This window comes from Rattus norvegicus, chromosome 19, assembly GCF_036323735.1.
Source record: "Rattus norvegicus strain BN/NHsdMcwi chromosome 19, GRCr8, whole genome shotgun sequence".
In the NCBI taxonomy this organism is placed as follows: domain Eukaryota; kingdom Metazoa; phylum Chordata; class Mammalia; order Rodentia; family Muridae; genus Rattus; species Rattus norvegicus.
In genome coordinates, this window is record NC_086037.1 from 32,881,938 (window position 1) to 32,908,343 (window position 26,406).

Here is a 26,406-nt window from a genome sequence, read left to right on the forward strand (position 1 = left end):
GCACATGTATAAAAGTAGGAACCTGCTGTGTGTCTTGCTAAATAGACATACTTTTAATTTTGAACTTACGTGAGGGGACATGGATCCTCACTGCCCTTAGGAGCACATTGCGTTTCCTAGCTTTGAAGGCATACCTGGGAGCTTGTGCTGCCCACGCCACGATGCAGTAGACATCCTTTCTTTGTCACGTGTGAGTCAGCTGCTCTGGTGGCCTCTGAGCTGTTGGTGAGGGGAAAGACATAGAACAGAGGAGCAGAATCAGAGCTGCACTCTGCATTTGGCTCTCAGAAACCAACATTGTCACGTCATGCCATACCATATCACGTATCACTGGTGAGCAAGCCCTCTCATTGATCCCAGATGATAGATTTTCTGCTGTAGCACATTTGGTCTTAGGGATTTTCCTTTGTAAAATTTTGGCTTGTTTTTATCTCCTGGAGCATAGTGTAGAGCCTAGGGATATAATGTTCATAATCTTTTTCCTTATCAAACTCAGGGCTCTGTGGTAGAAGTTCGTATTTTTCTTTTCTTTTTTTTTTTTTTTTTTGGAGCCGGGGACCGAACCCAGGGCCTTGCGCTTGCTAGGCAAGCGCTCTACCACTGAGCTAAATCCCCAACCCCCGTATTTTTCTTAACATCTTTTGCTACAAGGGACCCTCTTGCTGTCCCAACAAAGCTAGAGTCGAGTATTTGTGTAGTTCCTGTGTGTCTGGTTTTGTGTGTATGTCTGTCTTGTCCTCACAGTTTCCAGAAGGCAGTGATCACAGCTGCTTCCCCATGTTTCAGCTCCTTGAGTCTGAGACTTGACAGTGCCCTCACATCCTGGTGTCTGGCAGGTGACAGGTGTATGCCAGTCTCCATGTTCTTTGGAGCAGCATTTAGCGCGACTGATCCTTCCTTATGTCTCTCTTGGCGGCAGGAATACCACCTTCTTAGGCTATGTTCCACACCTCTAGTCACTCTTCCCTCAGCTCCTCAACATTGAGGCCATGAACTAACTGGAGTTCACAAAGGATCTGCTGGAGCTTCTGGGAAATCCCAGTGCTCAACCCCATTTATGTCTGAGGCTTCATTGAAGACCCCATGAGTCTTGCGAAAAGTCTCACGTCAAAAAGTGAATCTAAAACTCTCCCGTGAACTGCAAACATCTCCCAGCACCTCAGTTCTAACGAGTTTAAAGTACACCTGTCTTTTTGCCCACTCCCCAAAGGGTGTCTCAGTTCCCATTCCTATTTGATTGAATGGCTTTGACACACAAGTTTTAGAGCCCCAATCCTTGAAGTCCCAGGCAAAAGTGATCCTCTAAGAAATCTCTGATCTACCCTCATTTCACCCTGCACCCCATTACCTGCTCCCCCCAAACTCAGGCTTTATCATGCAGTCTTCTGTTCCTGTATTCTTGGCCAATCTGCTCCCCTCTTCATCATAGTACTCTTCACAGGTGGAGTTCTGCATGCATTGCCGTCTGATTTCTCTGTACTGACTGGGTTACCTCTCTTGGAAGTCAGCAGTGCTCTTCCTTGGCTCCCATTGTATTGTCCCTGGAACAAGCTCCTTAGAATATATGCGATGTAAGAATGCGGAAACAGAGGGACAGTAAAATCTGCTTGTCGCTTTTGTCTTCAGGAGTGGTGTTTGTGTACCTGTTTCCTGCTGGTGGAGATTAAGGATATCCTTTCTGGAAACATCCACTGTAGACGCATATTTTTCTGGTGATGGAGCTGGTAGGTGTTAATTTTAGAAGGCATAGAACAGAAAAGCAAAGGAGGGATGAAACATTATCGTCAATGGCTTTGAGTCTTGGCTCTTACATCACGACCATTTCCTTCTGCCATTCAAACTCTGTCAGAATATCATTAGCACACCGAAGATAGCTTAAGAGTGCTTGCTTAACTCTGATGGAAGAGAACTCTTGGGTGAGAGTTCCTCTAAGAGAGACTTCTTCCAGGATTGGAGTCTGCAAAGCTTCAGGAACCTGAGGTTTTATTTGAAAATACGTTACCTTTGGTTTAGTGTCAAAAGCAGTTTTCTGCTTCGATAACTGTGGCTGCTTTCTGAAACTCCATGTTATCACTGGACTTTGCATCACCTTTCTTGAGGCTAGTTTGAGGATTCTTGCTTGAGTTTTGTCACAGAGCCACACTGTAGATAGGTTCCATGTGACACATAAAATGCTAGCTTTAGGATCCTGGACTAAGAACTAGATCCTATCTCTTTGATGAAACAAAACAGTCTGTATTTATAAAAAAAAAATAGCTCATAGGCTAGAGATGGCTCAGCAGCTAAGAGCCTTGCTGTCCTTCCAGAGGACCAAAGTTTGATTTCCAGCACCCACTTCAGGCAGCTCACTGCCCCCTGCCATTTTATTTCCCCTGGATCCAATACCTTCCCTTGCACATGAGTGTGTACACCCCCACACCGCCCCACACACACGCACACACACACACAAATAAAAAAATTCTTCAGACAAAACAAAACCCACCTATGTCTGATTTTTTAACACCAGTTAACATCTTGCCTACGAGTACATCCACTGAAATGGAAGTTTCATTATTACTTGTTTCCAAAAGCACCTGTAAGGAAGTGACAGTGGAGCTGGAGGGGGGCCACCTCAACTCTCAGGGCTTTCTTCACAGTCTGTTGAAGAACTTTGACTTCTTAGGTCTGCCCTCTTACCTCAGGAGGGGTCATCATCCGTGGAGAACCCTGAAGCCGTTTGTTAAGAGCTTCCCTGTTGCATGCCTGTTTGATGTAGCTTTTCAGTCGTGTGTTTTGATACTCAGCCTCAACCTTGATTCAGTCATTAAAACATACAAGTGGAGTGTTGTGGACAGTCAGCATCGCCCCAGGACATGGCATCGGCAAGGGTGTAGTTTTGGAGTGGAGTGTGTGGTAGACTAGAAGGAGGCAGCTTATGACCAGGGCCAGACAGACACCCCTCATGGAATCCGTTAGCAATCCCAGAGGCCCGATTAGATGGGGTTTACTTTCAATATTAATCTTGATAGGAAGGCAGCTGCTGTTCTTAAAAATATCATGCCTCCAACTTGTTTTTATTATGGCCAAGAATTTTATAGTGTGGTTTTATAGATGACTTTATTAACCAGCACCATAGAGTATTGCAATAATTTTTCTTATGTGAGCTCGCTCTCCCCACCCCCTTCCTCTCTCTCCTCCACCCTCCCTCCCTCCTTCCCTTCCCCCACTAGTCACAAGAAGAGAAATAACTTTGTTTGGAGTAAGTGGAACATACACACTTTAGAGAGGAGTCACAGTAAACAAGAACTAAGCTTTCATTTAAGAACCCAGGAGCTTGCTTTTGACCAATCAGGAATTTTCTCCCAAGTATGTTTCAGTGAAGCCGTAACAGGATAGAGATAATATTTTAAGGTGGTCTTCATAGTCTTGAGCTCAGACGTAGCATTTCCCCATAGCCTTCTATAGTTGGTGTATGCTTTCTTTTCTGCTCTTTTTTTTTCTTTCGGTCACTTTGGCACCCATAACTCACCTCTTCAGGTTGCCCCTGTCCACCCAAGTCACTCTGGAATAGGACTGAGTTTTTGCTGAAGGGAGAAAATCAGGTAGGTGACATAGAAAGAACTATTTCCAACCTCCTGGGTAGTCACATCTTTTGGACTCCTATAAGGAAATGTGAAGGTAATCTTGAATGTATTAGGCTGCCATGCCCATGACCCTAAGAAGAAAATGCCTTTTATGTCATACTTAATTTCATGGTTGTTTATACAAAATGCTGAAATAAATTTGAGCTGTGTACCAGACTAACATTGGACAGCTTGGCTGAATTTCGTTGTTTGTCTTCAAGATGAAAGGCAGTGGCCCTGCTTTGAAGAGATTTTTATTTTTATAGTTATGTTTAAGAAATGATTAGCTTCCTACTCCAAAGTACTTTTCAAAATGCCCGCCTTTCAAAAATAAATATAAGATTTGAGACTGGTTGGTTGAGGGGAATGCGATTGCCCTCATCTACCCTAAGACCACATCAGAAATGGATTTATTGTCTCACGTGAGCCCTCCCCACTAAAAGGTTTTAGACAAACACACATCACTGGTCAAATATCGAGAAGTGATAAGAAGGGTTGTGCCATCAGCCATCTGGTCCAAAGTTGTACTTCCAGGATTTAAGTCACCATAAAACATAGGATGATGTGTGGGGCTGAGGTCTTCTTGCTGTGATTACAAAGGGCCTTTTCAGGTATGCAGTGAAACCCTGGCCTGCTCTCTCTCTGGAAAGAGTGGTACCTGGACTTTCTCAGCATCTGAAAACGTCTGAGTGAGTGCGTAAGCCTCACTCTCAGAATTCATGGCTGTGAGTTACAGACGTTCCTGGACCTGGTATAATCCTGCTGGGAGTCAATGGTTATGTATAATTCCATATTATATAACCTTGGGAGCTTGTCATTGATGTTTTCTCAGTTAAGGAAGTCTCAGGTCTTTGGTTTATCAGATGTGATTAAGGCTCGAGAAGAAAAACATGGAGTCACTTAAAATATTTCATGAAGGATTTATGGGCTTATTGATCTTCTCGGAAATGTTAGCCTTAAAAGAACATGTTAACTATTTCTAGTTATTTGACTTATTCTCATCAGAAAGAAAATAAGAACAAGTGGGTATTTATATACATAAAGCTCATAGCTGACAACCCACTTATTGCTACATGTTTGAAGCGCATTTACCTCTATGGTGTTCAATAATCTTATGAATAAAGATATTCAAAGTCAGCCTGATACCCATTCTTAAAAGAACATTGGTGTTCAGATGGTGTAGATACAATAGTTCTGCAGTATTTACCTTTTTAATATTTTACTTTTCATCTTTTGTTCTTGCTTGCTGGGGGTGGGGTGGGTTGGGGTCATTCTTGTTCTGGACACAATGGCTCTACTGAGGTCGTTCTGTAGTGTGCCTGCTCTTCAACTGGTGAAAACAGCAGACACGATCACTCTCTCTGCAGAACATAATTACCTCTGGTGGAGGGTCACTAATCTGTACTCGTATGCATGATTTTGTCTGTACATCTATGTATCTATGTGGTTATGGTTCAAGTAGCTGAAGAGGTGATGGTTACAGCACATCAAATCGTCAACGTTAGAGAGCAAAGACAGGAGACCTTACAGGAAGCCATTGATGACTGTCTGGCACTCATCCTCAATCATAATTAGAAAGATTGATTGAGACTAGAGAGAACAGATGCTTTTCCCATTGGTTAGTAGAGTTGAGTTACTAAACCAAAGACATTTTGTAACCAGCCAAAAGCTGTTCATTTAAAAACACAGGGGTTCCTTTGACTTAGTTTGTTATTTCTTTTCCTAATTTGAAACTTCATATCCTACAGGAAGTAATGTCTGAGACACTTGCTAAAGGCCCTTGATGTAAATATGCCTTGAGAGAACTCCATTTCATTTTAGAAACTCTTTGGGGTTCTTAATCATTTGACGGTAGGAAAAAATGCAAACTTTGACAGTACAAGGGAAATAACTTGGATTTTTATCTTCTGTGACTTGTCATTTGTACCTTGTTTTAAGGCTTTGTTCAGTCATAATAGCGGTGGTCCATCTGACTTTGATGCAGACCGACTCATCATTGTCATTTGATGAAAAGGGAAAATAGGAAGTAGTTTAATAGTACATCCCCAACCACTCCAACGCTGGGACATTATCAGTTGAGGACTTCTCTGCTTGGCCTCTGCCCGAAAAGATTCCAACAGATAGACTGGCACTGCAACAGATTGCTTTAACAGTGTAGAGTGAAGCACAGGTTGCCTTGGAGCTTGGAGGAGGATCCGGTCTAACTCAGAGTGGGAGGGTATCACGATAGGACTTGTTTTCTGAGCATCCTCAGTGATGATGCAGTCTACATCAATGAACCATTCACTGAAAGCAAATTTATACTAAAGTGCACATGTCAGATGGCAGCTAAGGTGTTCCTCACAGTGATGCCATAGTTTTCATAGGTTATAGCTTTCTCAACCCAAGGTTTCCGATGTTGTTAGAAGTTTGGGTGTAAACTTCACATCTCTTGGACAAACTGGTGGGGGAATCTTCCTAGTTCTTGAAGCAACCTGGGACCAAGTAGCCCCCTTTCCCTTCAGTACTAATGGCATGCTTGCTGTTATTTCAGTGGTCCTAACAAAACCCAAATCCGATCAGACATGTTTTGTCTGTCCTTTGCTGTCACCATGTGATGGCTTTTTATTTGCCAAACACCATGGAAGATGCATTATGAATTCTGTCCTTGTCATTGTTGTCGTTTGAGATAGGATCTTGCTACATAGCCCAGGCTGGGTTTGAACTAGCAATTCCTCTAGTCTTAGCCTCCTGAAAGTCGAGGTTACAGTTCAGCTTCATCGGGCACAATTCCTATCATCTGGAAACAGAAGTCCGTCTTTCCTTCTCTGTTGCAGGTGGAACTTTCTCTCTATGTTCAGGCTTTTCCCACCTATAGAAGCACACGTGTCTCCTGTTAGCCATTCATGTTGAGGCTCAGCCTTCCACACTAGTGCATGTATGAAGGCTCCTGTGCCAGCATTTCTTCTATCAGGAATGCCGTGTTCACGTCTCTTCACATGCCCCACCTACCGTGACATCAGGCCTCAGCTCAGTAAGCTTTCTCTCCTAGGATGCTCTTCCGTCCCAGAAGAGTTCTGACAAGCCTCTCAAGACTTCACTAACCCCCTGGCTTTCCAGGGAGAAATCTTTCACACATATCCACTCTTGTTCCCACCACAGAAAGTTGTATTTGGCTTTCCCATTAGTGGAGTCTTGGGCAGAAATCAGAACTTATTTTTAGCACAGTGCCTATTGCTTCTTATATAACGGGCTGCTAATATTACATAAAGTACCTCAATGAGACCTCATTTTTACTCACGTTATTGAGTTTCTTGGTCCTCGTGTTTCTCCCCTGGATGGCTCTTTCTGCATGGGATCCTTGGTTGGTGGTTTGGCACTGGTCTGCTTACCCTTAGTCTGTGGTCTATTTCCACAGACTTCTGTCATCTCTTCTCTAGAAATGAGGAGATCATAAAGGTGACAGGACAGGACTCAACTGATGAGGCCCAGCTTGATATAGCAGAGTTGGGATTTGAACTGGAATCTCTCTAGTGCATCAATTTGTTCATCCACTCTGTACATACACGGAGTACCTATTGTGGACCAGACATCATCCTAGGGTGAAAAGAAACATCGCAGAGTCAGAGGAAACCCTTTTACAGACTCTCCATTGGCATGAGAGTGTGAGAGGGTAACAAACATTAGTGCAAGAAAGTCGCTCTGTGATGAGTGACTTTGACCCCAACAAAACAGAAGGCGGAGCCATGGGAAGGGTAGTGAAGGTGGGTGTGCAGGGTGACGGTGACTTCAGTATTTGATCTGAGGAATGAAGAGAGGTCAGAAACTTACATAAAGGGGAGAATGGATGGGGCGAGGAGCAGCTGGTACACTGGTTCAGGGAAGGAACTGGGACACACACACACACACACACACACACACACACACACACACACGGGAGGGAGTGGTACCCAGAGCCTTGAGACAGAAAACAGCTCATCTAGGGTCTTGGACTTCATCCCTTAGCTAGTTTGGTGGCCCAAACAGGGTCTAGACAGTGCTCTGGGAAAGTGTTTTCACTTTCACTCTCACTGTAGACATGTGTGCACCCTTGGGCCATCCTCGGAGATCTCCTGTTGTCCTTTTGTCTTTCTTTGTAGTGCTAGGAATGGAATCTAGGCCTTTGCATTTGGTAGGAAGATGCTTCCTGTCCAGCCATGTTCCCACTGTGTGTGGTGTCTTTCATTATCACTTTTGTGTGCCTCAGATCATTGGTGTGTGTGTGTGTGTGTGTGTGTGTGTGTATGTGTGTGTGTGTGTGTGTGTGTGTGTGCGTGGATCTCAGTAGAATCTTACTTAGACTTCCCATTAAGAGCACCAAGGCTGGCCTTCATGGCCCCTGCCTGCTTTCTCTCTCTCTGCTCACTTCCCTATTTAGATCTTTAAACAAGCCCTGTGCATGGTTAGTTCCACAGTTTTTCCAACCCTACCTACCCCTGCATTGCGCTACCTTGCCCACTTCCTGGGTTCAGGACTTGTTTTCTGAAGTGGCCGTTTCTTTCTGACTTTCTTCCTTACTTTGGTGACTATTTGCTGCCTGACTTGGTCCTTACATTGATGCCTCTATTATTATTATTATTATTATTATTATTATTATTATTATTATTATTGCACATCATCTCAGCCACACTGTTTATCCCTGTAAAAGCAACATGCTCAGAGAGGTAAGACAGCCCCTAAGGAAGTCCTACTAACTGGCATCCAGTCCTACTAACAGCACTGGGAGAGGAAGGGGGGACACATAGATGTGCTATGGAAAGGCTGCACACACAGTGTCATGTGACTGTCGACATGTGTTGACATGTGTTTAAGGACACTAGTCTCCCATTTTCTGCTCTGGAAATACTGGTGAAGGTGTGTCGGCCAATGATTACTCCACTTTGGCTCAAAACTCCTTCATCTTTTTACTCACGTGTGTGTGTGTGTGTGTGTGTGTGTGTGTGTGTGTGTGTTGTTTTATATTAAACACGTGTCTTTTTTCCTCTGTCACTAGTAACTTGTCCAGCTAGTTGTATGATTCACAGACTCAAATGCATCCAGATCATGAGAATCCAAAGGCCTTTGTGTTTGAGGAGTGTCCGTCCATATGTTTAAGTTTTGTTGTTACTTGTGTGGCCACATCACTTCCTGAAACTCTGATAGCAAAATGAGTATTCCCTTCTTGATAGAGCTGTGGATATTTCTGACCATCCTGATAGTGAGAGTGAGAGAGTTAGGTGAGTAGCCTCTTCACAGACTGCCCTTTTCCTGTAGGTGTGAAAGGAGAGCGATAACAAACCTCTGTGATGCCTGTATTGCTCTCAACAGCGACAGAATAATATGGGACCCAAGTGTTTCCTTTAACTCATTCTAGAGGCTCAGAAAATTCATTTAAAGCCAGCATGGTGAGGCATGCCTCTGTGTGCACTTCTGGAATCTAAGGCAGGAAATTGGCCAATTTGGGGCCAGCCTCTGCTACATATCAGCATCCTATCTCAAAACAAAAAAAAATGTGGGGAGGAATAGAAATGGGGGTTCTTTTTTAAATATTCAAGATGTTAGTCTAAAATGAACTAGACAAATATTGACATGTACAGTCCCTGATAAAATACTAAACATTAAACTAGAGCCCCACAACCTTAAGATCTGAAACTGTCAGTCATGGTAGGGTCAGGTAATTTGCATATTTGAACAAGTATTGGATTAGTCTCTGGTCCTTGGTCATACACTTTGAATAGCACTGGTTCAGACTAAAGAACATTTCTTTAAAGTATTTTAAATTGGAAAAAAAAATCAGCCATCAAATGGAATACCTGAGCCTTTCCCCTTTGACACCGCATGGTTGGTTTTCTTCTCCCAGCATTCTGCCCGCCAGTGCATCCAAAATACCAATATGTATTTTGCTACCAATAGTTCCATTCCCAACAGCCCACCCTACCCTTCTAACCCTCTGAATCTCTCATATGGATCTTTTGTTTATAGTGGACTTGGTAACTGTCCATACACATGAGCACCTTGTGACACCATGTGTGTGTGTCGGGTCAGGGATAACTCTGATCTCACCTCTGTGTTAACGTTGTGCATCAGCGCTTTTCACCGGGAATGTTCTGGAATACTCCTTGCTAGCTGCCTCTTGGAAATGCGGTTGTTGCTAAGCATGGTGACTCTCCTGGGCTGCAGATCAGTCTGTAGCGCTCTTTCGGAACAATGCTTGGCCAGTGGGTGTCTCTGAGTGTTCCTTCTTGGAATGTGTGTTTTCCTCTTTCTGCTTTTTTATGTCGTAGATGTTGTGTGGGGACAACAGTGGGAGCGGGTCTTTTTCTTGTCCTTTGGATTTCAGGAGCCAATGCTGTTGTCCAAGGGTCTTGGAGAATGATTTGGCTTTTCACTTCTGGTTCATTGGTCCCTTCAGAACAAAGCTTTTGAGCGTCCACCATTTTCCCAGTCTTCTTGTCAGCAGGGCTTCTGTGTAGCAAGTAGACACAGGGTTTCCCCTCGCTGAATTTATATTCTAGTTACAGGATAAAGATGATGACTGTCCTATGTGGTATTGACAGTGTGAGTGGAAAAAGTGGACTAGGAGAAGAAGGATCAAGAGTGTTGGAGATGGGGGCTGTACAGAAATGTAATCGTCACTGGATGTGGCATCCAGGGAAGACTCAGAAGGGAGGGATGTACAAGACATGGGGGCATTCGGAGGGAAGGACCAGCTAGTGCAAAGGCCCTGCGGTAAGCGTGGGTCTTGGGTGTTGTTGGGACAGCAAGGAGACCATCAGGATGTAGTAGTATCAGCAATGAAAATGTTGCCATGATGTCAGGAAGGAAGCAAGGGCCATTGCAAGCATATGTCCCCTTTCCTGAGCCAACAGGAAGCCACTGGATAGTTGGTGACAAAGGCCTCTGTGGCAGTGTTAATGAGTCTGGTGAAAACTTGGAAGAGTAGTGGTAACCTGCTAGGAGGCTCCTGCAGCCAAAGGCAATGGGCTTAGGCAGGGCCGAGTCCTGTGAAGGCGAGCATAGGATGCGGACACAGGTGATCTGCTTGATTAACTAGAAGGGTGAGCCAGCGGGATCTTCTTTGACTAACTTAATGTGAGAAAGGAGAAAAAGCACAGACTCAAAAATGGCTTGGTCTAAGGCAGGTCCCCATTGAAGGTAATGGGAAAGACTGCATAGAGCAGGCTTGCGGGAGCAAACGGGGTTCAGCACTGGACATTTGTTGGAATGCCTGCTAATATCCAAGTTCGAGTGTGGAGTGTGTGAGCCCTTTGGGTGTTCAGTAGAAGACATCTGAGCGATTTTAGCTTGTCAAAAGGGACATGTATATGTGTGTGTTTAATAATTCATATGTGTGTGTGATTCTCTGCATATATGTACATATACTTGTGTATGCTTAATTAGCAGCATTATGTGTGTATATGTATATATATATGTGTGTGTGTGTGTGTGTGTGTGTGTATGCACACATGTATTTAGATGCTCTTTACTGATAAACCTTGTGTTGAAAATACCATAAGCAAAAAATATCACAACTTAAGTATCCTGAGTTGAAAAGGTAATAAGACACTAAGTCCACCAAACATCCCAACTTAGCCAGCATATTGCAAATGGTTTTATGCTTTAATAGGAATTATTGTAATATTCTTTAAATATTATATATTACATGAGTATATACATGATATATACATGAATATATACATGAGTATATACATGAGTATAATAGGCTCACATTTTACATGCTTGGTTCCCACTGTGGACGGTTTACTTTGAAGGGCCTGGGTACTTAGTAGGTGTGGTCTACTTAGTACTTAGTACTTAGTAGGAGGAAGCAGGACACTGGGGACAGACCCTTGTCCATAGCTGCTTCCTGAGGCGCCTCTGTCTGTGTTTCTGGGTCATGATAAGCTGATCTGCTTGGCTCCTCCACATCTTCCCTTCCTGGTCTGAAACTAGGAGTCAAAATAAATCTCTCCTCAAGTTATTCTTCAGGTACTTTAGTCACAGGGGCAAGAAAGCTTACAGATCTACCTTATTGACACTTGGGAATAATCCCCCACACAGAGCCCACAGGACAATGGGGGGATTGATGTGCATACATAGCTGGACACTTTGTAGACCCGGTGAAGAGAAAATGTAGTAATATCCCATAATGCACTGAAAGGGAAGCATTCTGTGGGCTTCCTTTCCGTCCCATCATGCTCACAGGGCTGACAGGGAACTATAACCTGCTGTTAGTGCCCTGTCTAGCTCAGTAGAGTGTATCCTATTGTCTTTCACTGGCCTGGGATCAAAATTCAGAACCCTAGGGGTATGGAGTGTCTATGCAGTTCATACCACTTTTACGCTGTGTTCAAGTCAGATCACCGCGGGGCCAACCCCTGTAGCTTTTCTTCTTCCAGATTCCTGTTGGGCCACTAACCTTTGGTGACAGTGTTGTGCCCCTGTCCACCTTTGTTTCTTGGTAAGGTAGTCCCACTGTTTGTCATGCCAGTCTTGTTTCCCCGTGGGCTTCTGATCTTCAGTGAAATTGCGGCTTGATACCCATCAGTCATTTCCCAGGGCCTACTTAACAGAGCCATCAAGAGCAAGTGGACTCTACCTGCTGCCTTCTCTATCACATGACCAAGCTTGGCACAAGAGGTTTATAATGGCATAGTTTGCCGATGGAAGTGACGACAGACAGCTGGGTGAGGCATCAAATCAGATGGTGTCTGCTAACAAATGTAATGGGGAGGAGAAGACTTTGAAGGAATATCTTTTTTTAGTGATTACATTTGTACCATTTAGCCGTTTGAGATCCTATTGTAAATGTTGCTTTGTTAGAAGTCTATACAACTCTTCACATGGGTGTCAAAATAGTTTCAGTGGAGGCGATGCTGTGGGCTGAGCGAGGCCCAGTAACTGCCTTTGCTTACAGATGGGGTTTCGTCTTTGCTTTTCTACTTCGTCCCAAGGCTGTTGCTAGTTGAGCCAGAGTTTCCCATCTTCATTACTTTACTGAGGCATTTCACACAGTCACATGGACCATGGGCATGATGTTCTTGGCTGCGTTTCTATGGGATCCCACTCTTCTCCCTTTTAATTGTTGTCCTTAAATTATGTTTGCCGAAGTCATAATTCCTCACCATACAGCAGGAGCAGGTCTGCCTGTGGTACGGTGGAGATGCTCTCTTATGGCCTGCTAAGGCTCCATCTGCAGGGCGATTTGGTTCTCCTTTACAACGGTATTTTTGAGAATGATATATGTCAGAATTTGCCAACCTGGGTAAATTCCTCTTGCCACCATGCTCCTTGGGAAGGTTGAAAGTCCCACGCGTGTGCTCCTTAAGACTTTGGGAATGAGATGTTTTCTTGGATGATGTCTTCATGTGTCCATCACAGTAATTAAGTGTCTTCTCTCATTCAACTTATTCCTTCAGAGTATTTTGCTTTGAGTCTTGAGAATGCATGAAGACATGACTGAGTAGGGTCTTGTTTTGGAAAAATGTCACTGAATGCTATCAGCTCAGAAAATTGGAGCTGGGCAGTGACATAGAATGGAAAAGTTAGGAAAAAATAGCCAATTTAAAAAAAATGTGTAGGTTTTGCTGCAGTGCAAAATTAGGATTAGTTTTGATGTGAATGATTCAGGAAAAGAAGGAAGAAGTGGGGGGAGGAGAACAGGAATAAAGAAGTGGGGGGAGGAGAACAGGAAGGAAGAAGTTGGGGGGAGCCCATGCTTTTTTCCAATAAAGCCTCCCAAAGAATTCAGTTATTGTGAGGTAAACAGAAGGAAGATCCACAGGCTCCCCTGAACCCTTTTCAGTGGTGTGGGCTGGAGGGTAGGGAAGGTATCTATGGCCTCCATTCAAACACCAGTTCACAGGAACCCGATTTCTGTCACTACCATGTCTCCAGGCCTAACCCAGTGCCTTAAACAGGTGGCATTTAGTTATTTGTAGATCGAATATACTGCGAGATCGCAGAACCTGTAGATCCATAGAAGGCATTGAGGGTCATCACAAAATCCTTTCCCAGTTACACTGGACCACGGAACCTCCCTTTCCTCCAGGGACAGCATAATAGACTTGGGACCTTTAGAATACCCTCCAGTTTGGAATAACAGAGTTGACAATAAAGTTTAAAATTTGAACTGATCACTAAGTGAAAGAGTAGATTGTATGTGGGTCCCAGCATGTAAGGGAGGCAGAGTGAGGCTGGAGGATGGCACCCATGTGCGCTCAAATCCTCTAGGGCAGGCAGCGTGACTCCTGGAACCCTCAGTCTGCTGACCAGAACAAATGAGTAGGATAATAATTCTTTCTTGTTGGCTGTTGGGAAAAAATGGATTGCATTTAGTCCCAGTTTGGGAGAGGAGATGAAATGACGAAGTATTTATAGAAGGCTTCTGTGAGGATCACTCATAATTAATCACCACTCAGATATTTGACAGATGACCTTGGGTAGCAGGGGTGATTCTGGGTCACCTAAGTTTGAGTGGAGTCAGCTTGTCATCCTTTCAACAAATGCCAGTCATGGTTAGTCCAGGGAATGGCAGTGGGAAGCCCAGTTAAGGTCCTTTCCTCCTGGACCCGGAGGGTGTGCGTAATATAATGCTTTTACCAATGTCACTGCCTTCTATAACGTAAACTAGATTTAATTGTACACAACTCAGTTAATTGTTCTTTGGTCCTTCTATTAGCAGTCTACCCCTAAGGAGTACTTTCCCTCTCAGAATCCTGTCTGTTCTTAAGCAGCCAACAAGTGAAGCAGCACTCACAGGCTACACTGTAGCTGGAATAAAGAAGGGGACGTGGCTGCACACTCCTGGAGGCAGAGCACTCAAGAAGCTGAGTTAGGAGGATTAGGAATGTGTTCTGAGGGGAGCCTGGGCTCCACAGCAAGACTGTGTCTTAAGCAAAGAAAAACAAAATGTAAAAAGAAAAACAAAGCAAGCATTGGGGGAGAGAAAGTAACCAAATACTAAATGCCACCCCTTTCCTCTGGCAACGAGATTGGCTGGGTTCAGCAGGTAAGGGCTACACAGAATCCAACGCAATGTGGGTTTCAACTAAAGAACTGGTTATGTTGTTACTGTAACTAGGTCCCCACAGCCCTATGTGCAGAAGGAAAACAAATCTCCTGCCACCCGCCAGTATCTGAAGGCACCTTTTAACAGGGTATCTTCTACCTCAGGTAGACGGGGAAACCCTTGCTTCTACTTGAAATGATTTATAACTGCTCCCTCCCGATCACCAAGTGCCTCCAAATTAAAAGCCATTAATTAAGGCCTTACGCAGATACAAGAGATATGCACAGAGTGTTCTGTCCGCTCCAGCTCCCCCCCTCCAGGTGAGAGCTTTTCAAATTATGTGGACCGCTGGAGCCACCTGCTTGACTAAATGCAGCTCGGCCCCGGCTCGCAGCTCATCAGCGCTGTGGTGGTGCCAGCGTCGTTACTGATTTTTCTCATTTCTCCAGGGCAAATACTAATTAATGGATACAATTCACAGCTGATTAGCTGTAGTTTCTTCAGTAATTACATTCGCATACTAACTGTTCTGAAGAGGATTTCTAACCCAGTTCTTACTTCACTCTGAGCCTAATTTTTTTTCTTTTTGAATTGTTTAGGCCTTTGGTTTAATGGCCATTTTATTTTCCTTTGTTGTTCTAGGTGCTATTAGATAATAAGTGAGTTTAATCTTAAAAAAAAATACTCTCTGATAATGAGCTCTTTGCCTTAAATGGATTTCTAATTCCCCAACAAAGCCGACATTTAAATAATGTTAAAGTTGTGATACTGACTGTCAGGCAGCTGTGTGTGTGTGTGTGTGTGTGTGTGTGTGTGTGTGTGTGTGTGTGTGTGTGTGTAGGGGGAGTGGATTGAAGCATGGAATATATAGATTCAAATATGGGTCACATTTGATTATAGGCTTGAACATTACATGGGAAAAAAAGCAAGAGAGAGGCCTATAGGGGTTCTGTTCTGACATACTTTTAACACTGTAGAAGAATGGAGACTTGTGTGTGAGTGCATGTATGTATCTGTACTTGTGGTCTTGGGCGTATGTTTTTGAAACTACATGCCTTCAGTCAAGCCAGATAAAGGTCTTCTTTAAGGGCGCATGAGTACACCTTCCAGGTAGAGAAATATTCACCCAAATGAATCAAAGTGCTGGGGGAGAGCGTGTCTGATTGTGTGTGTGTGTGTGTGTGTGTGTTGAAGTGCCATGTGGTGGTGGATGTTACCTCTGTAGACAGAGTTTGTGTGTATGTGTTTGTGTGTATGTGTGTGTGTATGTTTGTGTGTGTATGTATGTGTATGTGTGTATGTTTGTGTGTATGTGTGTGTATGTGTGTATGTGTGTATTGTGTGTCTGTGTGTGTATGTGTGTATTGTGTGTATGTTTGTGTGTATGCATATGTGTGTTATGTGTGCGTGTGTATGTATGTGTGTGCGTATGTGTGTGTATGTATGTGTATGTGTGTATATGTGTGTGTATGTGTGTATATGTGTGTGTATGTGTGTGTATGTTTATGTATGTGTGTGTATGTGTATGTATGTATGTGTATGTATGTGTATGTGTGTGTATGTGTGTGTATGTATGTGTATATATGTGGGTGCATGTGTGCGTGTTGCGTGTGTGTGTGTGTGTTGAAGTGCCATGTGTGGATGTTACCTCTGTAGACTTACTGCACTCTGGAGCCATTAGAGTGTTTTCCTGTAAATCTTCCTTAGCTCTTGGATCCGTGACATGATAAAAAATTGAACATGTCAGTCCTGCTTCCTACAGGTTGAGAGTTGGACCAAGACACCCCACCCCTACCCCAGAAATCAGTGATATTGAAGGGAGGATTATGTTGCATTTTCATATCTGTGCATGTACTTTCTCCCTATTGGTGGTATCAGTCTACGTACATGTCTGAGTATCTGTGTACCTGTTTCTAATACTGTCCATCTGTTCACCCACCCAGCCACCCCTTCATCCACCCAGTCATTGATCTAGCAATTTATCTCTTGGGAAAAATTACACCTTTTACTTTAATGTAATTGCTGGCTTTAATATACATTAGAAAATACCTATATGCATTCCAGCCCTTAGAGACCACACCTGTGCCGCTTTTGATGCGCCAAAGGAGATGAATAGAATGCTTTACACAAGGACATCCCTTACCATTTAACCACCATGGAAATAACACAGCCCCAGATAATTATGCCCACAGAGGCTTCCCTTATTGCCAGTCTGATAGCCGAATGCTGAAAGCGAGGGAATGTGCCGACCGGACCGTCTGAACCTGAAAATACATTTCTGCCCAAATCCAAGTCTTCCATTTTGATAACAGGTCCCTGGAAGGAAAGAGCTTACATCTGAAATGCTGATCCAGTCTTATTTGCGATGCTATGAATGGGCCATTGTGTTAGGGAATAAAATAAAAATCGCCGTTTCATGGGATCCTGCTTAGTTTTTAAACCTCTTTCCACTTAATGTTACATGGAGAGATTGAATAGCACAGCCCTCAGCAGCCCCGATGGAGCAGATATGGCTGTAAGCTCTGTGGGGAGATTTTAGAAATATTCCTCAGTCTTACTTATTCGTGCCACGCCCCATTCACCAGAAAACAGAATTGGAGTCTTGGAAATTGAATTGTATCATCTTTAATTCACATTTTTAACCCACCCACACGTGTGACCCCTGTTCTGGAGGAGTAGAGTATGAAATCCCAGCATGCTTTAGAGCATTTCCAGGTGGCTTTCCAGGAACTCCTTTTCCTTCCAGCCTCTGACAAAGGCCAGTTTATAGCACGCTAGTGACCAGGTGACCAAATGGTTGTGATTGTCTCCTTCCACTGCCAGGCCGGGAAGAAACAGAACTGTATTCCAGAATTATTGACAGTGTAACTCCCTACTGTACCTGCAGAAGGCTGACTAAGGTTACAGTTTCCCATTCCCAGGTTAGCCCATGCAGCCCATTACACTTGCCCCCTTTCCCAGTCGCTCCTGAGTATTAACTAAACAACTCCAGGTTTTACTCTGCCTCCCATTAACATAAATCAATGTTTTTTTTTCCAGTTGGGAAATAATAACTACATGAACATGGCTGAGGCAAACAACGCCTTCTTTGCTGCCAGTGAGGTGGGTGTCTGTTCGCGTTTCTTGTGTTGTATGGATAATGTAGTGGGCTTGAAGGGAAAAACAAGATATTGGATTTCTCTCTCTTTCTCTCCTGTGACACGAGGTAACAACTTTGGAGGAAAATGGGAAAAGCCTACTGGAAAAGAAACTAACCTGACAAGACTTTATCACTGTCCACAGGCTGTTGTTAACATTTCAAAGCTTAGAAGTGAATCTCTTGATGGAAAAAAAGTACATACGCAAGCAATTATAAATGTGCAATACAAAGCGCGTGCTCTCTCTCTCTCTCTCTCTCTCTCTACCTCTCTCTCTCTCTCTCTCTCACTCTCCCCCCCCCTCCCTCCCTCCCTCCTATCTCTCTACCTATCTTTCTCTCTCTCTCTCTGCTGGATCTGAATTTCTAAGCAGATAGCTGGGTATTTTGGAAATGTTGATAGAAAGCGTTTCGCTTCCTAGCTCTCCACGGTTAACCTCCTTGAGCATCAAAGCTTAGGCAACTATGGCCAAGCGTGTTACGGTTTCTAGAGTGACACGCAGTAAGTGCTTTGTTCGTAGAACCCCACCACCTAGCACAATGCCCAAAGTAGCAGAGATCCAATAAGAAATTATTGAGTGTCTGAGTCAATGAATAGGCTTGGTACATGATATGATTGTAGCGAGGAATTCTGGGTGAGGGGCTCTGCACGCAGTGCCACGCTAACTCTTGCTTCTAGCTGGTTTGCAGGTCTACACGGGATAAGCATTCCTGCTGTTTGTACTGTATTTCTTACATATGACTTCCCACCTTGGTCTGGTCTTATTGGCATGCCTCCTGAAAAAAAAAAAAACCCTCAAGATACTTGATTAGCTCAATCAAACGTTTTCCTAAAAGGACAGATCGTGCGAGATTTAACATTTTCAAACAAGAACAAACAGAAGAATGAAATCAGTCCAAATGGAGCAGTTCCTCTGTGTCTCGAGCAATAAAAAAAAAAGTCTCTTTCATTTTCCAAATACATTCAGCTATAGGAGAGTGAACTAACTTGACCCCAGAGATTGAAAATAATAATGGCTTTGCAAATGATCTCGGTCCGGGCGAGCAAGTGATACGAAAGAAATTAATGTCTAAAAATTATTAGCGTAAGCTCAGACTGGAAGTGAGGGTCTTTGTAGATTAATCATTTTCCAGCGAGCATCATGCCTCCAACCGGAAGACAGGGTAGACGTAGGAATACTGCTTTGGCACTGGCTGCTGGGCCGTTTGGGATAATGAGTGCAAACCCCATCTGTAAGGACAACATGATGTTTCATTCTGTGGGGTTTTTTTTCTCCTCTACATTTGAATCAAACGTTGATGAAAGCTGGTACTGCCAGCAGCTGCTCAGAAACAATTTAATTCCAGCTGTGATAATTCACCGTGTCAGACGTCGGCTGCTCTGTGTTGGTACAACAGAACTCTCCAGATTTGCATTCTTATCAAAAGGAACAAATGTTTCGAACATTTCTGCACAGATGGTATTTAGCCGTGTACACACTACTGTAGCATGTTCAAGGTAAACACTGAGGAGTCAGTATCTGTAAGAATTGATCACATCAACCCCAAATGGTTAATCTGACCCAAAGCCTGCACCCCCCCAATTCATGGCCGATGGGATTTGTGGCGTTTTTTATCCTCTCAGAAAACGATGTTTTGGATCAGAGGTGCTTAATATTATATTTGATATTTTACCTCTTTCCTCCCTGGAAGGCCTCGCATGTGATATTTTACCTCTCCTTAAAGGTAGTTAAGGTTTTAGCATCTCCTTGGTTACATATTCCAATGTTAGTTCATTGTGCTGTTTTATTAGGCCAGTGCAGACAGATATTGCTTCTAAGTTAAAATTAATGTGTCTTTAAAAAAATTATGCCGCAGGGACAGATTATATATAACATTGCCCTCTCTATATTCCTTAACAAAAATAAAAATTGAAAACGTCTTTAATTTTGACTGCCTGGCCTGAGGTGTGCTTTATACCGGAGTTTAAAATCTTACATAATAGCTTCACTGCGTGTCTTTCCCAAGATCAAAAATAAAGCCAGGGTGAATGCAAACGTGCCACATTATGGTTCTCGCCTAATTTCCCAATCACGGCATTAAAAGTAAATTTATCTTTTTTTCTTTAACATCTTAATGAGTGCAAACTAATTCAGGAAGACTTTAGGTTGGCATGCGGCAAAGCCCGCATCTTGCCTGAGATCAGTTTCCTTTCCAATGGACAATGTCCTGCAGACAACACTAGGGACCGGGGTACTCCTAAGTTTGGAATTCACACGTCGTCTTCATGTTTTCTCTCTGTGTCATGATTACCCTGACCGTTTTTAAAGCCCTTTAAATATTTATTGAAATAATATTTCAAGTGTTAATTACAGTGGTAATGAAAACAGCCAAATGCCACATATCAAGAATGAGTGTTTATCCGTATTGTTAATGTGATATGTTAGATTTCATTAAGCAGTAATGGGGTAGCAAATGACTCACAAATTACAGTTACATCTGTTACTAGGACCACATTAGTGCCAAGATAACAGCGAACGCAGCCATAGGGTTATGTTCATTAGCCAACCCGTGTTTGTGGCCAATTTATCCCTTTGTTGCTAGGAACTCAGGGTACCACAGAAAGAACCTGGCACGGAAGGAGGGCACCCTTGCAGGTCCGCCCACGTCAGAGTATCAGATGCTTCACTCTGGCTCTCAAAAAGCTTTATTAGGTTTAAAAGTTTTTTTTATTGAGTCTACCAAGGTGCTCAAGGTGGCACCACTCACCCTGCCACAGATTCCCAGAGTTCTCGAGTTCGTTCTTTCTGGTGAGCTGCAAGTAACAGTTGTCAGGTTCTCTGTGCAAGAACTGTTTTTGTGTTGAACGCCCCCTCCCCAGCTTCCATAGAGTTTGTTTCTCTTTCCTTTCAGGTGGTTATTATATAGCCTCAAAATTGAGAGATGATGATTTTCAATTCTTAATTAGGTCTCTCTATCAATAATAACAGGCTCCGATTACCCCATGCCAGTTCCCTCTTTCAGATACTATTAATAATAAATGAACTACATCTGTGACCCTCTTAGCTAAGAATAAAAGATAAATATGGGTGGCCCCCAGATCCCGTGCCTCACCAAAATGTAGGTGCACATGTGTATATAGAATAATCATCATCTTCTTCGTCACCTTGGATCTTGGTGTCTTCTCTCTCCCCACATAGCTCGCATGGTAAAATAGAAGGCAGCCTTGATATTCTTCAAAGACCCTACTTTAAAACCCAGCCTGAAGAGCATCAGAAGCATTCACAGATAACACAGATAACAATGCACTAAGATTTGCTTAGGTTTTAAGACAGGACATTTGTCTAATAAGGTGATTAGGTGATGTCCCTGTGCTTAGGGAAGCTATGTCAACATGACTTTGAGCTCTCTGGGTAGTCTTTAGAAACCTGCTAGATGTTGTTTTGAGAAATGCATATGGAAATGCTCACGTAAAAGAAAACAATCTTCCTTAACAGTTCCAATAAAAGCACTGGCATCTTTTAGTAGGAGCAACAGTAAGTCTTACAGAAAATGTTGCCCGGCACAGTAAGAGTTTCCATAGATGCATTTATTATACTTGGGAATATGCCAATAAAGGAGAAACCGAAACCCAAATTTAATATTACTTGTTATGCCAGAAAGTAAACACCTGTAATGTTCACTTCAGGGTTAATGTTGTGTGTGTGTGTGTGTGTGTGTGTGTCCCCAAAATGTCAGCGTTTTATGAAGCATGTGGCTCGTGTAAGCGATTTGAGCTGTTTCACTAACATATCAATAAAGTGGCAATTTGTTATATAGCCAAATTTAATGTTGCCGATGCTCAACTAACAACAAAGACAGATGTTGCTAATTAAGTACGCATTAAAACACTGTTAATACTGATACTCCATTAAAACCATATGATAATGAGACTTAAATCTTTAATCAGAATGATCAGCAAAACTTTATATATGGAAATCTGTGTTTAAGATGTTTTCCTGTTGAGAAATAAATATTTGGCCTAGATACATAGTCTTTCTTGTTTCCTCCAAGGAGGGATAAAAGACAGGAACTGACTGGAAGGGTATCTGTATTCTGTTCCCTTTCAGCAGACATTCCACACGCCAAGCCTTGGGGATGAAGAGTTTGAAATTCCGCCGATCACGCCTCCTCCAGAGTCAGACCCCACCCTGGGCATGCCCGATGTACTGCTACCCTTTCAGACACTCAGCGATCCGTTGCCTTCCCAGGGAAATGAGTTCACACCCCAGTTTCCCCCTCAGAGCCTGGATCTTCCTTCCATCACAATCTCAAGGAATCTGGTGGAACAAGATGGTGTGCTTCATAGCAACGGGCTGCATATGGTAAGCACTCCGTTCATTACCTGGGACTACGCTTTGCCATTCGTCTTCAGGGGAAGCATCTGCGAAGCTCTGTTCAGAGATAACCGTGTCCGTGGACTGGTGGCCACTTAGATAATGCTCCGATGGCCGCCCCCTAACCGTAGGTCAAACTAGACTGATATGTGGTATTGGGTGATTGATGGTCACAGAGGATGGCCAACCAGAGTCTTCCAAATATGAAATGAACTTTAGGAAGGCTGCTTGCTTACTGCTTTGAAAGAGGCGTGTCTTCCTGGCCTTTGTTTTAGTGTGGAGTTGTGCTTGAAGTGAGAGCCTACTCAGGCGAGCCTTTGAACATGGAAGCCCGTCTTAGGTGTCCAAGTCTTTTGAACTTGTTGAATTAGAGCATAATGTGTATGGTACATGGTTGGTTCTCATCTCCAACCAAAAATCAAACTGATACAGAAGAATGGGGGTGGGTGGGTAGCTCTTCTTATAACCATTGTGTATGGTACATGGTTGATTCTTATCTCCGAACAAATATCAAACTGATAGAGAAGAATGGGGTGGGGGTGGGGGCTCCGCTTATAACCAGCAGTGGAAAACATGGCCTGTGTTATTGTGTGAAATACACCCAATTGCATTATTTATTGTCAAAACATTGAATAAGGCACTCTAGAGAGCAAAGATTACTAATGAGATATTTCTATTTCTATTTTTCTTAGTGTGCAATTATGGTCAGCAATCACTCGAGTAAATCTGTTTTAAGTATTTTCAACTCTTCTGCCGGGATTGTGTCTTTTCCTTCTAGCACAGTATACAATGTACTTGTGTCTGCGGAGGTGAAGCACTAACCAGGCATCTTAAAATGAGATTAATCATTTATAGGGCTCTCTCTTCTTTAAACCCTGATAAAGCGAGACAGATGTGTGGGTAGAACGAAAACAAATCCTATTGCTTGTTTACATATTTCCCTGTGCATGAGGACCCTGCCAGTGGTGTTTGTTGGTTTTATTTTTAATTCCCCAGATAACAACGCACAGTTGCAAAATATGTAGTGGATTAACAGTGCAAAGATTCAGTGTGCTTTCTGAAATGTAAGATTACTTTCCCAAATAGGATTGCAGCAACATAATTTTCTCCGCCTGTGATCTTTTGTGTTTGAGCTGAACATAAGGGTTTTCATTTTTCCTTTTTTTTTTTTTTTTTTTTTTTTTTTTTGGTCAGAGGCAAATGCAGTGAGCAAGCAGGAAGTAGTCATTAAGTATTCATAAATGTTCCCTGACATCACAAATAATTGTTTCCTGTGGACTTTCTTACAGTTTTCTTCCTTTGACACTGGAAAGGGGAGTTCCATCTTCCTCTGCAGTCTAGCTTGTAATATACTTGGAAAATAATAAAGATAAAAAGGGTGTTTAGTCACCAAGGGAGTTTACTAGGGCCGGCCATATTTATGGATGCTCAGCAAGGCTCATTCAAGTTGCAGAAATACTTAAAAGACCATATAATATATGCTAAAATGTGTACTTTATTAAATTGGTAAATATTTATTAGTAATATAAGAATCTGCCTTTAAATTAAACATCTGATGAATTACCTTGCCTCAAAGCTATAAAACTGTTATTGCTGCTATAAAAAAGTGTAAAGGAGGCATTTTGACTATGAAATTTCATTTCATGGTCAATTGAATTTACTATATTGGAAAGAGCTAAAGATGGAATCATAAAATAATTATGATATTCACATACACTTAAAGACGATGCTTTCCCGGGCTGCCGTTGGAAGCAAGGACTCAATTTTTAATGCTTCTTTTGTAATGTATGGCTAATCAGTAAAGCAGTTCAATTATTCCATTGATTTTTTTTTAAAGTATAAGTACTTTAAGTGCCGGCTCTTGTGTTTACGTGGGCCGCATCCTGGTTTATGGCTCCTGGTTTGAAGTTCTGCTCCACCCGAAAGCTATTTATTTGCGCTTGAAGCAAACTAATCTTGTTGGAAATTCTAGTCGAATTTCACCTTGAAAAATGTCATGGGGTTTTAAATCACAAATGTTGAGAAAAATAAAATGGACCAGGGCAGAATTATGATGAATACAGTGTGTCGTTGGCTTTGTTCTGAGGACTCCTGACATGCTCACCTGTAAACTTGAATTCAGAATTGCCAGAGGCATGGTTAAAAATGGGTTATGTCAAGGCTCCTCTCTATCTCCCTGTGGGTACCAAGGTGGCGGCTACATCATAATACTCAGCAGAAGCCTCCTCTGAGATTTCCTATAGGAAGGTCGACACAGAAAAATAAATAATACTGTGTACGTCATGCATGCAGCGTCCTAGGGCCCATGGGTCCATACCTTAATGCAAGTAACAAGTTTTATTATCCAAATGAACATGGCTGGCTGTGAGGGATTGCTGTGGTGAATTAAGCCTATCATCTAAGAAGAAAAGCCAGTTTGTTTATGTCATAGCGGACCAGCTTTTCCTCAGAGCTCTGTCAGCGTTGCTTTAGCAAGACTGACAGTTCGTCAGAGGACTGATTAGCCGCCTTATGATAGGCAACGAGCACAGTGTGTTTATCTTTCTTAAATTTATGCTGTTATATTTTTAAAAAACCAGAATGCAGAAGCAAAAGGGGAGAGGTTAAAAAGAGCCCAGTGATTAGCATTCACATTTCAGAAAATGCAAATACCCCTCTGGTGTTCCAGGGAACTGCCGAAAAAATCCAAGGTTCTGTGCGTTTGCATCTTCAAAGAGCAACCTCGATTTGCTGGGGGTGGGCACAGAGGTTTTAAAACAAGATGTGGTTGTCAGGTCGAAATCAACAGGAGATTTTTACTTAAAAATTTGTTACCTCTAAGCATTATTGTCAGTTAGCCGATCATCTAGAAATTATTTTAATCTACAGGAGATTGCGATTCTGAGAACCGATGATGTGAGCTCCAAAGGTTTCTTTTCTTTCTTTTTTTTTTAACACCTCTCTATAATCTGCCCAGCCTGCTGAGTAGCACCGACATCAGTAGTACATCAATTTCAGAAAGTGGATTATTTTTACTAGACAGCTATTGTGACATATTGGGTCAGTCATAAATGAAAGATATTCATGCAAGCATGCAATACTTGTAATGAAGTCTCACTCTGACCTTCTGTATGATTGATTCTGTAATTTAGTTTTCTCAGGCAGTGCCTGAAATGAAATGAAATCATGTTGAACAAGTTTTGAATACCCACAGTGCACCAGGAGAAGAAAAATCTGCAGCCCCAGAGGCTTGAGCGAGAGCAGATGAACGATTTATCTCCATGCTATTATAGCCTTTGCCAGCATTCAACATTTCTTTCTTTTTTTTTTCTTTCTTTTTTTTTTCTTATTTGGCTTAAGTACTTAATTCTGCAGGTAGCTGCAAATGGGAAAATAAAATGCTGTTCAGATTTAAAATGACAGGACAGGAGTATGTGCAGGGGACTGATAAAATATCTTGAATAGAACTGACCTTTCATGTAGCTGAAAGTTACTGGGGGATTCATTCTCATAATTACCATATAGATTATTTTTATTTCTTTGCCGCAATGAAACATTTCAGAGAGCAGGGCTGCTGATTGAATGAAAATTGAACTTGTTAACGTTCTTTTCAGCTCAGCCTGTTGTACATAACAGGAGGTTAGCTTTGATGAGTTTCAAAATTCTCTTTGATATCGAAGAAACGGACAGTGAAGTAATTGTCTCTAGTTTGATATTTTTGTATGCCCCCCCCAATCGAGAATTTATAAAACACACTGATAATTCACGTACATTTTCTGCCTACATTATGTTCCTGTGTGGAGGGCCCGCGCGTCCTGTTTGATGTTGCATTGGATTTAATTGTGATAACTTGTGTGTGTGGAAAATGCTGGTGGATACCGTAGCACATCAAAGGGAGTGGTTGAAAATTGAAAAGAGAGGAGGTGGTGGGAGAGCATTTGAGTGTGAAGTGTCTAAATCTGCTCAGGTGAGAGAGCCAAGGCTGTGAAGGGACTCAGGCAGCAGAGTAGAAGCGTTTGTTTCACATGCTAATAACATGCCTAACTCGCAGTGCTGGTAGGTATCACTTGTGATCAGAAAAGTGGGAGTTTATCAGAATGACATGTCTAAAATTACCAAGCATATTTTACAAGGTCCTTTTTTTTCCACACACAATTGGCATGGTTCTAATTTTGACTAAGTCATGAAATGATTTTTCTCACTATCTTAAAAAAAAAACAGCCAACCAAAAACCTTACTTTCAAAGAAATAGCCCACTACCAATTAATACATTGTTTTTAGTAATGTCGCTTAATGTCTTACAGATAAAACAGTTATTTCATGGGT

The 26,406-nt window shown here is 42.5% G+C and overlaps 1 protein-coding gene across 2 annotated transcripts in view; it reads left to right on the forward strand.

The window, feature by feature from the left end:
• Positions 1-26,406, forward strand: part of Tox3 (TOX high mobility group box family member 3) — a 108,820-nt gene that overhangs the window by 60,981 nt on the left and 21,433 nt on the right. Inside the window, exons 2-3 of one of the 2 annotated variants that reach the window (XM_006255189.4) lie at positions 17,650-17,712; positions 21,838-22,089. In XM_006255189.4, the coding sequence (XP_006255251.1) occupies positions 17,650-17,712; positions 21,838-22,089 (315 nt within the window). Of the gene's footprint in view, positions 1-17,649; positions 17,713-21,834; positions 22,090-26,406 lie in introns of both variants that reach the window. The other variant, NM_001399200.1, reaches the window with a different exon arrangement.